We start from the raw sequence: 15839 nt of genomic DNA, 5'->3' as shown, positions 1-15839 counted from the left end.
TCTTCTGTTTTCTAACAAAATAGAAACTTTCAATGCAAGTTACTTCCTCTGGCCCTCGATTTCCCATGCCCTTTCTCATTTTCTTCGGTTTACCCATATGATTTCCCAAACTGCACACTGTCTTCCAGCATCAGTCTCTCCAGTTCGATATGCTGAAATAAATCTTCACTACACCTACCACTGCTGCCTGGTTTACATCCAAGAATGTGGTTGTACACTTTGGAGTTGTTTTCTAATGCACCATCGCTAACTCTGTAACTCTGGCCCATGTAATGCATGCTCTGGAAATAGGAAGTTTGTGCTTTATCAGAATGGTTGTAGTCTAAGTGTCGCAATTGCTGTAAATTGCTTTGTCCATTTTTACCCTTCTTGCAGTCATTGCTTTATCTCTAGATTTCATCCAAAGCCAGTCATCCTGCTGTCATGCAGCTGACAAAAGGTAGTCTTCAGGCTTCATTCACCTGATCTGTTTTTTTTTTACCATGTATTTTAGGATTAGGTAGTTATGAAGTACCTGGGCTTCTCCATTGACCAGAAAGGGAGTTTAGATTACTTGTCCATATGAAACCATCTGTGTTGGGTCAGCTGAGTCCCACCCTGGCAGTGTGCTGATCCCTTGCAATGCTTTAGGGACAATAACTATTTGGTTTTGAGGTGGAGAATGAAACTAGCTGAGAAGTGGGGAGACTGGGTTAAGATGAGAATGTGAGCATGTATGAGATGGTACATCTTGTATTAGAAACAGTGTGGCCAGCAGGACCAGGGCAGTGATTGTCCCCCTGTACTCAGCACTGCTGAGGTTGTACCTTGAATCCCGTGTTCAGTTTTGGGGTCCCTCACTACAAGAAAGACACTGAGGTGCTGGACTGTGTCCAGAGGAGGGCAACAGAGCTGGTGAAGGGTCTGGAGCACAGTCTTAGGAGGAGTAGCTCAGAGAGCTGGGGTTGTTTAGCCTGGAGAAGGGGAGGCTCAAGGGAGATGTTATCACTCTCTACAACTACCTGAAAGGAGATTGTAGACAGGTGGGAGTTGGTCTCTTCTCTTAAGTAACAAGTGACAGGACAAGAGGAAATGGCCTGGTACCAGGCCATTTCTTCACTGAGAGAGTGGTCAGGCATTGGAACAGGTTGGCCAGAGAAGTGGTGGAATTACCAGCCCTTGAAGTGTTTAAAAAACATGTAGATGTGGTACCTGGGGACATGGTTTAGTGGTGAACCTGGCAGTGGACAGTTAATGGTTAACAGTTGGACTCAATGATCTTGGAGGTCTTTTCCAACCTTAACAATTCTATGATTCTACAATCTTTATTTAAGATTTATGAACTGTGTGAAAAGAGGCAAATAAGTGCAGCCTAAGTGCAGCTTCAGTGTAGCTGAAGAAAGTGAGTTTAAACAATTCAATAACTTCCAGGCTAAACCCCATTGGAAACAAGTCTGAGAAGCAATATTTAAATAAAAGTCAACAAGAGCACCAGCACCAACTATCCCAGTGTAAGGCAAGGCCAGGAATAGCCAAAGAAGCCAAGCATAAGAAGCTGAGTAAGAAGTTATTAATTAACTTCAAATACGAGAGAGAAGCGTCCAGAAAGTGAGAATGCAGATTACTGAGGGCTGCTATGAGAGAGTCATGTGGAGGGGGAAAGCAAAAAGGCTGCTTCTCAAAATGAAGGCATAAAGAGCAATGTCAAAGTTAATGAAAAACTGTCAGGACATAGGTAGTAAGAGATGCATCAAGAGTTAGATTGCTACTTGGCAGAGATGAAAAGGCATGAACCAATGGGTCACTCTGAAAAGTTGTGACCCACACAGCTTCAAACACTTTTATAATAAACACCCTACTGGGTTATTTTTCTTGTATGCCGGTTTTTATCAGGCTAGTTAGTTTTTTCCTTAAATCATTCTCTTTGGTCTTTCTGAGTATTACCACATTTTATACTTCAAGTCTTCTGAAATACCTTTGTTTTGAGCATTACTAAAAAAGATAAAATTAACAATTTAGTTACTAATGGATTGGGAAGTGCTTTGTGATATGACATGGTACATCATTCTCCTCAAGACAGAAACTCAGTATTTATTCAACACTTAGGCTTCTTTGACTCTGGAGTTTGCAGGTGCAAAATTCCTCACTGAACTGGAAAATCATTTTTGACAAAGCCCCAAAACTAGAATGGCTTAGATAGGTGAGGAGGAGAAGACCTCAAGCAGGAAAGGATCCTGCACATAGAAGGAATAACACATGGGGTTTGCTATGAGACCAGATGGCTGAGTGCAAAGCTGAAAGGTGGGAATGCTGGCACAGCTCTGCCATGAAGGAATGGGTGCAATGAAATATAAAATCTTTGTTTTAAAAGATCATGTAAAAAATGCTATTCCTGTAGACAACCACTGTAGGTCAAATGTTTGTAGGAGATGGCCTAATCAATAGTGTCAATTTAAAGTGCACAAAGGAGGGAGAGAACAGACGGAGTGGAGGTCAGAGAGAAGACGATCAATGACAAATCAGAGATCAGCACCCGCCGCGCTTCTGAAACAAGTCAAACTCAGCAGGGAAACTACAGAGGAGGGTCCACAGGGAGTAAAGCATCCTTTCACCAAGCTTTTGCCATGATGTTTCAGCAGCTGAAGGATGATCCAGCCCAGAAGCATAAGGACAATCAGAGGAAGACCCAAGACCATGTGCACCGTTCCTAGGTAGGACAGAAGCCAGGTAACTGTGCTAACACAATGTTGTCAGGCATATTAACTAGAGCACCATGCTAAGCAAATGAGGCTGGAGAGCTTTGGGACCACAGGTGCTTGCATCCCACCAGCTTGGAGTGCGTGCACATCTGTAGTTGTGTCTTATGACCAAATTCATCTTGTGTGTCAAGACTGACATGGTTGATACACTCTGTGAACTCACTTTGGTAGAGTGACTTACAAAAGGCAGAGGTTGCTTCTTGGAAGATCAACCTGGTGGTGATGGATTATCACTGTGCTAGAGAGCACAAGGTGAGTAACAACTGGGATAAGGTCTGAGCATCTTTTAAGTGCCAGACCTGGTCCAACAACTTGGTGTCGTCCCCTTTGGCTTCTCTCACCACTTCATGCCCTGTCATCCTTGTAATGTTTTCACCTGCCCGTACAAATGTTCCCTAGCTGGCCACAGGAGATTCAAGATAAACCTGGCAATGTCTAGTAGCAAATTGAAGTCAAAAGGAGTTTTCATTTTATTCTGCTACTGAATCCTCTCCCACACATTGCTCCTTCTCCCTCTGCCTATCCCTCTTCTCTTAGCCCAGATCCCCAAGGTTGGTAGTGCTGCCCTGTTCTCTCCACAGTCGTGGTGGCAGCCAGCAAGCTCTGCAGCTTGCCTTAATCATTTTATGGACAAGATTATTCCCTCCTGCATTGCTTTTGATTCTTGTTATGCAACTGTATTTTGTGACTTGCTTTGCTACTGAGCTGTGCCACACCATGGCCTGAGGGGATAGCTTGAGAAGACTGCTGGGAGCATTGCATGAGTTCTGATCCCACCTGAGGATGGGGATGGGAGTCTGGGAAAAACAGGAGCTGTCATGGTCTGAGGTTTTCAGACTGGGGACAAGGGAAAAGAAGGGGATTAGGCAAGCCCAGGAGTCTGTATAAAAAGTGAGCAGGGAGCCTGAGGCAGCTAGATCAGAGTATCATTATTCATGAAGACTCACAGGTGTAGAATTGGAAATGAGCACAAATTCAAAGGGGGATATGGGTTTGTTAGTGCAGCAGCTGGGATGAAAATTGATGGTGCCACAGCAGCACATGCAAAGCAGTTGTTCCTGGGCCAGGCAGATAGGGCCTCTCTGGGCAGGAAGGATTGTTCTCCAGGTGCTGTGAACCCTGACTTCAGTGCTGGGGACTGGCATTTGTGAGCTTATTCTTAGTTCTGTCACATGGTTTTATGAGATCGGGCAAGTTTCTTTCCATTTGGGTAAACTGAGGCAGAGAACAAGTGAAGCTGACACTTGGCAAGGGCAGTTAAGAGTGTTGGTACTGTAACTTGAAGGGGCTATAGATTACAATAACGAGACTCTGCAAGCTAAAAACATAAATTTGTGTTCTCCTAAAGCACAAAAGAGTGTTACCATCCTCGTTGCATGTCAGTGAGTTTCTCCAGAAACTTCCTTCCCCTTTCTCCAAGTAGTCTACAGATGATTTTGGAGCAGTCTGTGCTGCTGACTCAGTTGTTTTTCACTCATGAGAGTTCTAGGGATGGTCTCGTAGAAATTCAAGAACAGCTCAGAAAAGAGCTGAGCTGCCAGGTTAGGTGCGTGAAGCCAAGGGAGCTGGAAAGCATTGCAGGAAACCCTCCAACCATGGAAACATTTGCAGTGGTCAACCTCTTGCTGAGATTCTCATGCTTGAAGGCTCACAAAACATTTGGAACAAGAAGGGAGGTTTCCTTGTTTGTTTTTCCTTGTACTTCAAATCCTCTCTGGACTCCACTTGTGCTCTCAGAACCTCAGTGCTCTGACAGCAGGAGAAACTCCACTGACAGCCACGTAGCTGCAAGGGAGAAGCTGCTTTGCACACAGGGAAGAGCACCGTGTCTCCCAAACCCTTGCTCTTTCAAGTCATGTGAATGGTGGTTCATGTTTCTTACCCCTGTCTCCCACATCAAGTCCCTCCTTGCAGCTCCTTCCTCCTGTGCTGGAAGACCTGTGCTGTACAGGTTAAAAAATCCTGGTTTTATTAAGGGAGGGAACATGTACCACTGCCAAAAGGCAGCAAAGGGATGGATTCACTGTTCAGAGAGTCAGGGAAGGTGGGGAAACTGCTCCTGAATGTATCCAGCCCAGAAGGAGCTGTTGCTGGGGGAGGCAGGGAAGAAATTAAGAGTTCTTAGACTCTGCTGTCATACCAGCATGAAGTTTGGGTGCCAACAGGCGGGTATGGCCAGCACATTGCCCCTTTCATCAGCTGGGGTACCTGTATTTCTCATGAAAGGAAGGCATGTCATGCTGAGCACTCTCATTGCTGCTGTTTTGTCTGGGGTGTTCTGACACTTGAGCCTTGTCTCCGTGCGTTCAGCGTGCAACCACCGTCTGCAGCACAGAGGGAAGGTGCAGGGGGGAAGGCTTGGGACAAGATTCACCATTTTCTCTTGCTGTCATGGCTTCACTGCTATTGTCTGAGACACCCTTGCCATCAGGAGCAATGGCTGAACCTGTACTTTGTTGTTGCCCTGGGGCAGGGTAGCTGATATGGTGCCTATGTGGATGCGAGGAAAGGTGTCCTACATCCCAGCTAATCTTCAGGAGCTGATTGCTCTTAACTTCAACAACTTGTTTTTGTGGTATTTCTTTTCCTCCACTATCAGCCAGGTCTGTACTCAAAATGTTGCTAGGCAAATAAATACTCAGCCTTGTTTGCTGCTCTGACTTCACATATGTGCGTCAGCTCTGCTCCTCAGTATCCTGTGGCCTGGGATGACTCTCCAGGATGGAGATGAAAGGATGGGGCACTGGAAAGGAGTCATCCTTTCCAGTGCCCCAGCAGCACACCGCTGCCTATCTGTTGTTCTACCCTTTCTTGTTAGCAGGGCCAGGCTGTACTGTCCAGCCAGGCTCTGGTGAAGCTCCACAGCTGTGTGTTTGACAACTGGCTGAAATGTCAGAGTACCTTGTGCAGATGACACAAGATGACGCTTCATGCTCTTTGCTGGTGTGCTCGATCAGCTGCAAGATAAAGGTTAATGTTTGCATTGGCACTACTGGGCCAGCATTTGCCCTTCTCGGATTAACCCAGTATTTCCTGCTGCTTTCCTAGCTGCCCTTTCAGGCTCCTTGCAGTTTCAGCAGTTACCATCACAGTGATTTATCATCACTGCCCAGTGAGAACGTTCCCTTTGCAACCACACAGCTAAGACACTGTTTTTAGTGTGAACTTGTCCTGGACCAGAAGGTGGTGGCCAGCAGCAGGAAGCACTGCAGGCTGGCAGGTTGTGTGTTTTGACTCCCCAGCTATGAGATGGCCCTTCATCTTGTGCCTTTTCTTTATTATTGAATGCTTTCAATTTATCCCCTGTTCTCTAAGAATATAGATGTGTAGAGATGGTATGCTCTTTGGGTTTTCTTAGTATGAAAGGTAAAATGCTGTATTTCTAAGAGGAGTCATTATTTAACAGAAGCCATTTGCATTTTCCCAGGTCTTGGAACCTTTGACATTAATTCAGTGTTTTCTACCAGTGGCATTTAACACACAGTATACTTGTGACATCATTTGTTTTCTGGCTCAGTGATCTGACAGTTCAATGTTTTTGTGAGTTTGTTGGACTCTTCCTTCAAGAGCCCAGCTTTAGAACAGGGTTCTTCAGCCTCCTCTAACCCTTGTGGAGCTTTTCCTATGCAGCATCTTGTCTGGTCTGCACTGAGAATGCGAGGTCTCATAATCCTGAGGAAACAGGTAATTTATTCTGGCACTTGCAGAGCCATCTCGGGTGGCTTACTGCTGTCACTGCAGTCAGTGCTGTCACTCCAACTCTATAGGAGAAAGGCCCCTGGGAGACAAGCTGGGGTTGATAATGTAGCATTGTGCCTTTGAACTTGTTTCCTCCCAGGGATTATTTTCAGTACTCCTTTATGCCTACACTGAGTCAATATGTTCTTGGGCTGTTGTCTTCTCTCTTGATTACAAGAAATAAGTCTGATGTACAGAACCAGAACTTGTAACAAGATCAGCACAATTGTTATTTTTGTGCAGACTGCAATGGTTTCAGTAATATTTGTGCTTCTGTATTGCTTGCATCCTTATGAAAACCTTAACTTTCCTGACTTCTGTTGTGCTGCTTGAGACCTCATTTGCCCCTTCTTGCTTTGTTTCCTCTGTGCTGCCTACATCCTGGGGCCAAATTAAGCAGTGTCTGAACAAGAAAGAGAATCTGTGCATCCTGAACGCAATTGACAAAGATGATATGTCTTCCGATCTGTTACTAACAACTTTGCCTGGTTTAGCTCTCTTAATTAGCCTCAAATTAAATACGTACTTTGCAGTGTCTAGACTGCGTCTGCCTATGGAAATAGCAGGTGGCTGCATGGCATCCAGAGTCTCAGTGGAAGTGGCCAAGAGCAAGAGGATGGCGGAGCATCGCTGAGGCCCTCCCAAGCAAAGTTACGCTCGAAGGAGCTGTGCTGAATGGTGAGGGAAAGTGTCTGGGTCCCGGTGGTTCCCTCGCTGGCACGGCTCTGCGGTGCTGCTTCGCTCGTAAAATCAGGTCGACGGGAAATGTCAACCGTGAATGAGCCGAACTTTCTGCTCTGCCCTGCGGACCCGGGATAAGGAGGTTTGGGGATTTTGAATTTCGTTTTTCTTCCTTCCCCCGAACGGGAAATACTCGGTGAGCTCTTCCTTCCGCGGCCGGGACAGCCGCGGGTGCAGCAGAGGGGCCGCGGGGCAGAGCGGGGCAGAGCGGGGCAGGGGCGGCGGGCGGGGAGCGGATGCCGCCGGGGCGGGGGGCGCGGGGGCAGGGGCCCCCCCGGCGGAGCGAGGGGCGGGCGGCTGCCGCTCGCCGGCCCCTCCGCCCGCGGAGCCCGCGGTACCAGCGCCGCGCCTCGCCTCGGGCGGCGAGAGGCAGGGCCCCCGCCATGGAGAGCGGGATGCCGCTGACGGGCGGGCAGCGAGCGCTGATCCGGGAGAGCTGGCGGCGGGTGAGCAGCAGCCCCGAGCAGCACGGCCTCGTCCTCTTCACCAGGTGAGCGCGGCGGCGCGATGCGGACGCCGGCACCTCGGACCGACCCGGGCGGGAGGGATGGACGAGCTCCGCTTCTTGGAGAGAAACGCTTCCCTGTGCTTGGCGATGGCTCCCAGACAGCTCCCTTCCTCTGGCCTCTCTCCGCTCCCGAGAGCAACCGGGGCCGAAGCCCCTCCGTCGCCCAGCCGCGGGTGCCGTGGGGCAGTGCTGGGCTCCGCTCCGCGCTGCTCCCTCGCCTTTCCCACCCTCTGCCAGTGAGAACTTTGTTACGCGGAGACGGAGGGTGAGAGAGAAGCGGCGGGCAGGGTTTGTGCGTTTCTGCCCACTGATCCCCTGCCTTGTCACCACGACTTCTGCTGTTTGAAGGGCTGCTTGTACCCTCGGCTCTGGGAAGCGTATGGAAGGGGCCGCCTGACTGTTCCCTGATCAGGGAACTGCTGCGCAGCCCCAGGCACAGATCTGGCCGCCGGGGAGGGATTCAGTGTCAGGGCAGAGGAAATGGTGTGCCGGGGGGAATGACTGATACCCAGCTTCTTGCCTGTGCTAAGCAGATTAATATATCAATTATGTGAAGAGAAAAAGGAAAAATCAATGAAAAGTCATTTAAAAAGAACAGTTGGAGAGTTGATGAGCAGCTTCCGGAACAAGTGGGATCCTCCCAGAGCAGGACTAGAGCAGTGACAGCAATGTGGGGGGAGAGGGATGCAGTAGTTTAATGTGCAGGATGACGAGAAGAGAGACTGTCTTGCCTGAATTCCCTGTGGCCTGTTAGATCTACCTGGATGGCTGCTATTGAGGCTTATATGTGCCTGACATGCAGGGGCAGAGAAGATGGGGCAGGGGCAGGGGGGCGGGATGGGAGCGGGTGAAGGTGTTGGAGACTGTCTGAGTTTGTGCATGCCCCCTTGCTCCAGACAACTGCTGGAGCTTGGAGACCTTCCCTGATTTGTGAGCTTTTGGGTTCAAGGGGATCAAGAAGTGGGAATGGGAAGAGTCGAGCCAACAACCAGGACTCTGGGGAGAAGGGCTAGGCTGGGAGGAATTTTGGTGAGATGGGACTGGTCCTCAGGTGCCATAGACATGTATCTGAGAGCTGGGGTTGTGGGCCAGGGAAGTAGAGAGGTTTTTGCCTATAGCTAATCTGGATTGCCCAAACCCAAAACTTTTCAGAACTTTTGAATCCTTTACAGGTGGGAGAGTTCAGTAGGTGGGAAGGGAAGTAAAAGGGGGCTGTGGTTGTGCTGCTGATGGGGTTGTTCCTGGGGTGAGTAGGACTTTAAATAAAGCTGAGGAAGTGAGAAGATGGGGTTTCTTTCTTGCTTTTGCAGGTTGTTTGACTTGGATCCTGACCTGTTGCCCCTTTTCCAGTACAACTGCAAGCAGTTTGCCAGCCCTCAGGAGTGCCTCTCTGCCCCTGAGTTCCTGGATCACATCAGGAAGGTGAGAGAGGTGCTATGGCATGGCTGGAGCACAGTCTCCATGGAGGAGGAAGCCCTTAGGCAATGACTCGAGACTGTGGTGTGTCTTACCAGGGAATGCATGGGAAGTTTCCTCCTGAGACAGTAACTGCAGGGGTTACTCTTGCTAGCAGAAGGCACTATTGCCAGGACAAAGTGTCCTACAATAGTGGGGAAGGGATGAGGATGTGGGTTGTGGTGGCTAAGAAGCACCATGCTGATTTTCATGCCCTTGTCTGAGAGTGAATTGCCTCCTGTGAAAGCTGGAAGCCTCCTTCTGCTACCTGAGTGAGATGCCTCAAGGAACTCACTTCTGTCCGGACAAGGACCGAAGCCCTCTGCTTGGCCACATGCTGACCAGGAGTTGGCACAGAGCTGGGCAGTGGGCCAGGCTTGCGTGGACCCATTAATGTGGAGAGGCTCTTGGTGCAGCTGCAGAGCCAGAAGGCCCACAGCATCTCTCAGAGAGCCTCTGAGCACAGCCTTGTCTTGCAGATGCCTTCATAAACTGCCTGGCTCCATCTTAAACCAGTTTGGTGCCTTGCTTGCCTGTCTTTATTCCTCGTAAGAGGCTGTTTCAGGACTGTGCTTCTCTGATAGCTGCAAGCTTTTTATTGCTTTCCAGCCTCTGTTTGTTGGCAAAGTTAAGTCCATTTTTACTTCTATTATTGCTTTGAGCCGACATAGCTATTTGCTCTTGTTGGAGATAAATTCCCTGCTGAAATTATAGGGCACAATTCTATTACCCCTTGGCTTTGCCAAGATAACCATGCCGTGGCTTTAATCTCTTCTTCTAATTTTGTATGTCTGTTCCCTTCATCCTTCATTGCATTTCTCTGTCCTGTTTCCATTTGGTTCTTGATGCTCCTGGGAGACCATGTGGTATGTGCTTTACCAGCCCAGGTCAAGAGACTTGGCTGTACTATCCACCCCATCTCTTCAAATACCTTGGCTGATCTTAGAATCAGAGTGGCCTTATTCACAATTGCACTATCTTGGCAACTCCTAGTTGGAGACTCCAGTCCTAGCAACTTCCCATACAGTTGTCCTGGGGTCCTAGCAGTTGTAACAACTGCATCAGCATTAGGTCTTAGCCTGCAGCTGCTCTGCTATAGGGCTCTTTACCCTCTCTAGGACAGGGTGGTTAGCAGTGCTGCTTACTGTACACCTCTGGCAGTGTCCCATGGCAGGATGTGGTGTGTGGTGCTGCCAGCATGCCTCACTGATTTGACACACGGATCACAGTACAGCAAAGGAAAGCTCAGAGGGCATCTGCTGGGCTGGGAGCGGGTCAGGCTGACAAGGGTGAAGTAGAAGAGTCAGACTGTTCCTCTTGCTGTCAATGCCATTCTGCCTTTCTGCTCCTGCACCAGGTGATGCTGGTGATTGATGCTGCTGTGAGCCACCTGGAGAACTTGTCTTGCCTGGAAGAGTATCTCTGCAACCTTGGCAAGAAGCACCAGGCAGTTGGTGTGAAGACTGAGTCTTTCTCGGTGAGGTGTCCTCTCTTGTTCTGTTGCAGCTGTGTTTGTGCACCCCTGCCTACAGCCCTTGGCTGTCCCCATCCTTATCCTGGGTTCAACTGGCTGGAGAGAAAGCTGGTGGCTCAGGGCATCCCGCCCAAGGTGCTGATAACCATGTAGTGATATTTGCCCAATGAGGGAAACCCTTGAGGTCCCCTCATTTTCTGTCCTTCCCCAGTAAGCCCAGGGAGAAAGGACAGATGGGTGCACGGCATTTCCACTGTTTGAAGAGGACCATGATTTGGGGCACTGCGGTCTCTCCTGTGACACAGGGCTTCAGGCTCAGCCTTTGCCCTGGATCTCTGCATCAAATGCTCTGGGCAAACCTTGCCACATCTGGAAAAGGGAGCATCCACTTCTTTATATCTGCACTGAGATGGGGTTGCTGCACCCCAGCCCCTTCTTCCTCCATGGCAGTAAGACCTGAGCATCTTACATATTAAACCCTTGCTTACTCCTCTCCTGCCAGCAAACATGGACAGAAATGCTGGATAATTCAGCAGGGAACGGCAGGTTGAAGAAAAGGTTTCTAACCAACACATGGCTCACTCCTGATACTGCTAGTTTTTGTCCTCTTCAGAGGGAGCAGGATGCCTTTTGTTTGTGGCACCAGCCCTGCCCTCAGTGTGTGGGTGCCCCTGCATGGGGTTGCTCATAGCTCTGTGAGGGGCAGTGCCCTGTGGAGAAGCCTGAGAGGCATCAAGGCAGGCCCTAAGCATCCAGCCTGGGATCTGACCCGCTCTCCTGACAGCAGGACATGGCTCAGCTCTGCTGCTTCACTGCTATGCCAAGGGGTGGGGCCGTCTACTTGCATGTGGGAGCCGTGGAGGATGGATGTGTCCCTCTCCCCTGGTGTTGCATGTGTGGTGTCAGCCCTTGCTCCCTGCCTTGCCCTCCCCAGTCACCCAGTGTGTGGGATGAGGGCCCGCATAGGACAGCGAAGGGGATGACATGGGCTGGCTCTGGGTCCCCTTTGAGCTGCCAGGGATGGGAGGCCTGGTACTGCCAGTGGAGGAGGAGCAGGTGCCCTGCAATGGGAGAAGTCAAAAAAGGTGGTGAAGTGAGACAAGGGACTGCATGTCATCCCCTGCTGCTGAGCTTGACACCTCCCTCTTTGGTTTGCAGACTGTTGGTGAGTCCTTGCTGTACATGCTGGAGAAATGCCTTGGCACTGCCTTCAGCCCAGAGGTGCAGGAGGCTTGGAGCAAACTCTACAGTGCTGTGGTGAAAGCCATGCAGCGCGGCTGGGACACCCACCCAGAAGGGGACTAGATCTTGCCAGCCATCCCCATCCCTGACCATGCAGCAGTCCTGAGCACAGGGAGCATTCACGCCACACTCTCTGCCTCTCCCCACCTGTCTCCCTCTGTGCACCAGCCCATTGCTGTCTCCACTAGTGCTTTGGGGCTCTCACAGTGATTCAGCCTTGCTTCAATACATCTCTGCCTTTGCTAAGGGCTGGCAGGGTACATCCCTGAAGTGAGGCCTGGGTGTGCAGCAGCACAGGTATGCCACTCTGCCCCAAGTTCCTTTGGGCTAGTTGGAGCACCAACACCCGTGTACCTACTCTGGTTTTTAGCTGGCTCATCTTCCTTCCTCTGACTACCCACCCTAGTTAGGTGACAGCTGGCATAGACCTCTTGGGCTTATTTGCCCGAGGTCCTATTTGCTGTGCCTGTACTTGCCAGGTCTGGCACTGCTCGCTCCTCCTGCGCTGCTGTGTCTGGTACAGCTGTGGCAGTGATGGATTTGGCTCCCTCCAGGGGCAGGGACAGAGGTAGCAGAGGTGAGGGCTGGTCACACCATGAGGCTTTTCCCCCTTTCCCTTCACCAACACATCACTAACAGATGGTTAATCCTGGTGCTCTCTTCAGTCTTGCCTCTGCCATAGATGGGATCCATGGTTTTCCCTGTGTCAGGTTGGCCACAACTCAGTAGGTTTCCTAGGGATGATTCAAGCAGTGGTGTCACATTAGTCTGGGCTGCCAGCTGAAAGGCTTTGTGTTGGTTTGGCCAGTTGGTTTAACCTTAGAGCCACCTGAAATGCAGCAGCAGTGTCTGTTTACTGCTTTGTGTTGAGGAGAATAAAATAAATACAAGGCAAAGATGTCTTAAAATAAAAATGAAGGTTGCAATCATGTCATGGCAACAGCTTCCAGAAATTCTGGCTCTTGACCAGAGGAAGCATAGCTGGAATCTTTCTGCTGATGCTGTCAGAACCTGGAGTGCTTCCCAGCTGCACACAGTACCCATGTGCAGAGTTCCTCACCCTCACAGGAATGAGAAGATAGCATCTGCCAGAAGAAATCCCAGAAAATGGCTGAGAAGCAGCTGAGGGCTCTGGGGGAAGCTGAGCTTGAGCACTTTAAGGAAGTGTTCATCTTTATGTGGAAGTCACTGTGGAACAGGCAGAACCATGTTTCTAGCCATCACTAGCCCCAGAGCAAGTACATGGAGCAATTTTTCAGTTACAGGGGGATGGACAGGAGGAGTCTGGTGTTGAGGGCTGAGATGGTCCTGTTCTGGACACACATTCCTCCAATACTCAGATATCCTCCAGACTGGGGCAGGAGAAGGCTCCCAAGCCCATGCCATGGAGGGAACGATGGGTCTCTGATTTCCTGATACCAGACCTGATGGTAGCCATGGACTTCAGCAAGCAAAGAGCCTTCCAGCTGTGTTTGGTAGGCAAACTGAGAGGTGTTGTAGATCAGGCAGTGAACATCCCCATGTTCATTGTTCTCCCCATGGTACCATGTTCTGCTTCTGCAGTGCTACAGTGTGGTGCTGTGCATTCTGGCCTCTGGCTCTCTCCATCTGCTGGATGAGGCGAAGTCCTCCCCATTCTTGCACCCAGCAATGAGGGATGGAGGACCCAGGCCTGGAGGGAGGCACTAGCTGTGATGGCATGATATGGGGCAGGAGGGTTTGGGAATGCGAATGTCCTCTTTGCAACCCTGTTCTGGGGCATCAGCCTTCAGCATCATGGGATGTGACACCTTCTGGCTCTGTGTGACAAGTAGGCAGCTGTGTGATGGGTGGGGTGTGGGTGTTACTGCCCCAAACCATCCCTGCTCCCTCTAGCTTTCCCAGCTCCTTGACTTCTCCTTTTCTGTGCCACGTTTTGTGTAACTCCCAAGAGAACTGAACTAGTTTGTGTGCCTCTTATACCCAGCTGTACTGTTTAATAAAGAACAAGAGTGAATCTTAGCCCTTTCTGATGCTCTATGTTTATTTTAATATAAAAGGCCCAAGCAGGTCAGAAAAGGAGTATGACAGAGGGGTTTACTGGTTTCTTGTTGGCTCTAGCTTTGGAGATACTAGTCACTGGGAACACTTGTGTAGTGCAGCTAAACTAACGTGAGAAGGCATCCAGCAGCAAATACCCATTGGAAGTTTTTGTGCATGGTAATTGAATGGGTGGGCAGCGGAGAGGCTAGCAGAGACATTCTGCTACTGATTACTCATTGCCCTTCAAATATAACAGCCTCTAATGGAATTAGAATCTTAAGCAATCAGCCTAAAAATCCCTTTTCTATTGTTCAGCTGCTGCTCTTGTTTTTTGGCATAGCGTTGGCTCACCTGGTGTTGGTCACTGGCTGCTGGTTGCCAAAAGCAGCAGAGCATGGCCTCACAGTGAATTCCTGCCTTCTCCTTGCAGCATCTACCCTGCCAGCTGGACTGCAGAGCTACCCCATCAGCCTTGCCCAGGGAGCAGCTGGTGAGGATGCAGGAGGTCCTGTCTCCTCCTTCTTGGGCATGTTCTAGCTTTGACATGGTGGGTTTCCAGCCCTGGGAGAGTTCCGCACTTGATGCTGAAGAACGGTGCCTAGAGTGGGGAAGCCAGCTCAGGGTCTGTAATAGCATCTCGTAAAGGCTGGAAATCCCAGCCCTGGCGCAGGAAACAAGGGTGAATAACCTGGGAAAGGCATGCTGCTCTGCCTTGGGGAATGTTTAGGATGGGGCTTGTTCCACGGGGCAATGTGTGAGGGGCTGTGAAGGGCAAGGAGAGCAGCAGAGATTTTAATGCAAAGAAATCCCCCCTTTGGGTCACTGCTAAAATAAGTTTTCCAGCTCTTCCTGGCCTTGGAGCACAACTGCCAGCCTCAGGGCTGGTAGTGGGACCCCAACTCCGGTGCTGCAGGGAAGGGCCAGGGCAGCAGCCTCCAGCAGCACCGTCATCTTTGACTGCCGGCAGCAGCATAGCCATTTGCCACAGCTCCCACAGACTGCCCCTTTGCTTTGGCTGCTGCCTGGTGGGGATGCTCCTGTCATTGCCCACCACCGGCTGGCACAGTGGGAGACTCCATGCAATTGATTGGCCCTGGCTGTGAGGGACTTCTGAGTGTGCAGGCTGCCTCAGGCAGTGGGTTTCTGAGGGCCAGCATGGCGGAGGTGCAGTGTGATGGGGCTCACACAGCCTCCTTAGGCTGTGATGAGCTTCCCCAGTGGAAGGGCTGGGAAAGCCATGAGCCAGAGGCGATTGCAGCCCTCGCTCACAGCCAGAGCTCCTGCCCCAGTGTTTAGCCCTGTTTATCACTCATTATAAACAAGGGGGGGCCTCTGTAGGGGTGTGTGAAGCAGGACTGGGATTTTAAATTTTCCAGTTTTTCACCTGAAGGAAAACCCTAACCTTCTGCCTTTCTGCCTTCTGCCCTGTGCCATAAGCCAGAGTGGCCAGGCAGGGCTCACCTTGGAGGAGCTGTGGAGGAGCCAGCAGGAGGGACCTGCTGAAACCAGAGGTAAATCATTCAAGCAGGAATTCAGGTTTAAAGAGCAAGTTTTGGGAGGGATGAGGGGAGTAAAAGAGTACTGTCTGCTCAAAATCTAGAGAAAGACTCCAAAAATGTTGTTCGCTCCCTTCCATGGGACTTGCTGGTGGGCAGTTCACCTTTGGGACCATCTGACCCAGATGGGATGGGTCCCTGCTGCTCCTGCTCCTTGATGTGGTCCCAGAGGGGTTCCAGGCCACCCTCCTGCTACCTTCAGGTAGTGTCTGCATCTCTGCTGGTGTTCTGAGCCAGCCCTGCCAATGGAGAGAGTGCTGACAGAAGGTGTGCAGGAAATGCACATGACTGTCCCAGGGCTGCACCCCATCCCCAATGTAGGGATGGTGCCAAGGGCTGTGCCAGTCCATCTGATAGGGTACAGT

At 50.4% G+C, this 15839-nt stretch overlaps 1 protein-coding gene across 2 annotated transcripts; it reads left to right on the top strand.

Annotated features, from left to right (window-relative positions):
- The first annotated feature begins 6671 nt into the window (after positions 1–6671).
- NGB (neuroglobin) lies at positions 6672–13897 on the top strand. 2 transcript variants are annotated; one of them, XM_039389671.1, is made up of 5 exons: positions 6672–7299; positions 7708–7990; positions 9036–9147; positions 10538–10657; positions 11813–13897. In XM_039389671.1, the coding sequence occupies exons 2-5, from the start codon at positions 7725–7727 to the stop codon at positions 11957–11959; spliced, it is 645 nt and encodes a 214-aa protein (XP_039245605.1). In that variant the 5' UTR covers positions 6672–7299; positions 7708–7724; the 3' UTR covers positions 11960–13897. The 2 variants fall into 2 exon arrangements, with proteins under 2 accessions (XP_039245605.1, XP_027575932.1); XM_027720131.2 differs by lacking the exons at positions 6672–7299; positions 7708–7990 and adding an exon at positions 7493–7707.
- Positions 13898–15839: the final 1942 nt, after the last annotated feature.

Source organism: Pipra filicauda, unplaced genomic scaffold, assembly GCF_003945595.2.
Source record: "Pipra filicauda isolate LSUMZ 115617 unplaced genomic scaffold, ASM394559v2 scaffold75_size2874737_pilon, whole genome shotgun sequence".
NCBI lineage: Eukaryota > Metazoa > Chordata > Aves > Passeriformes > Pipridae > Pipra > Pipra filicauda.
This window is presented reverse-complemented; position numbering and strand designations above follow the sequence as displayed.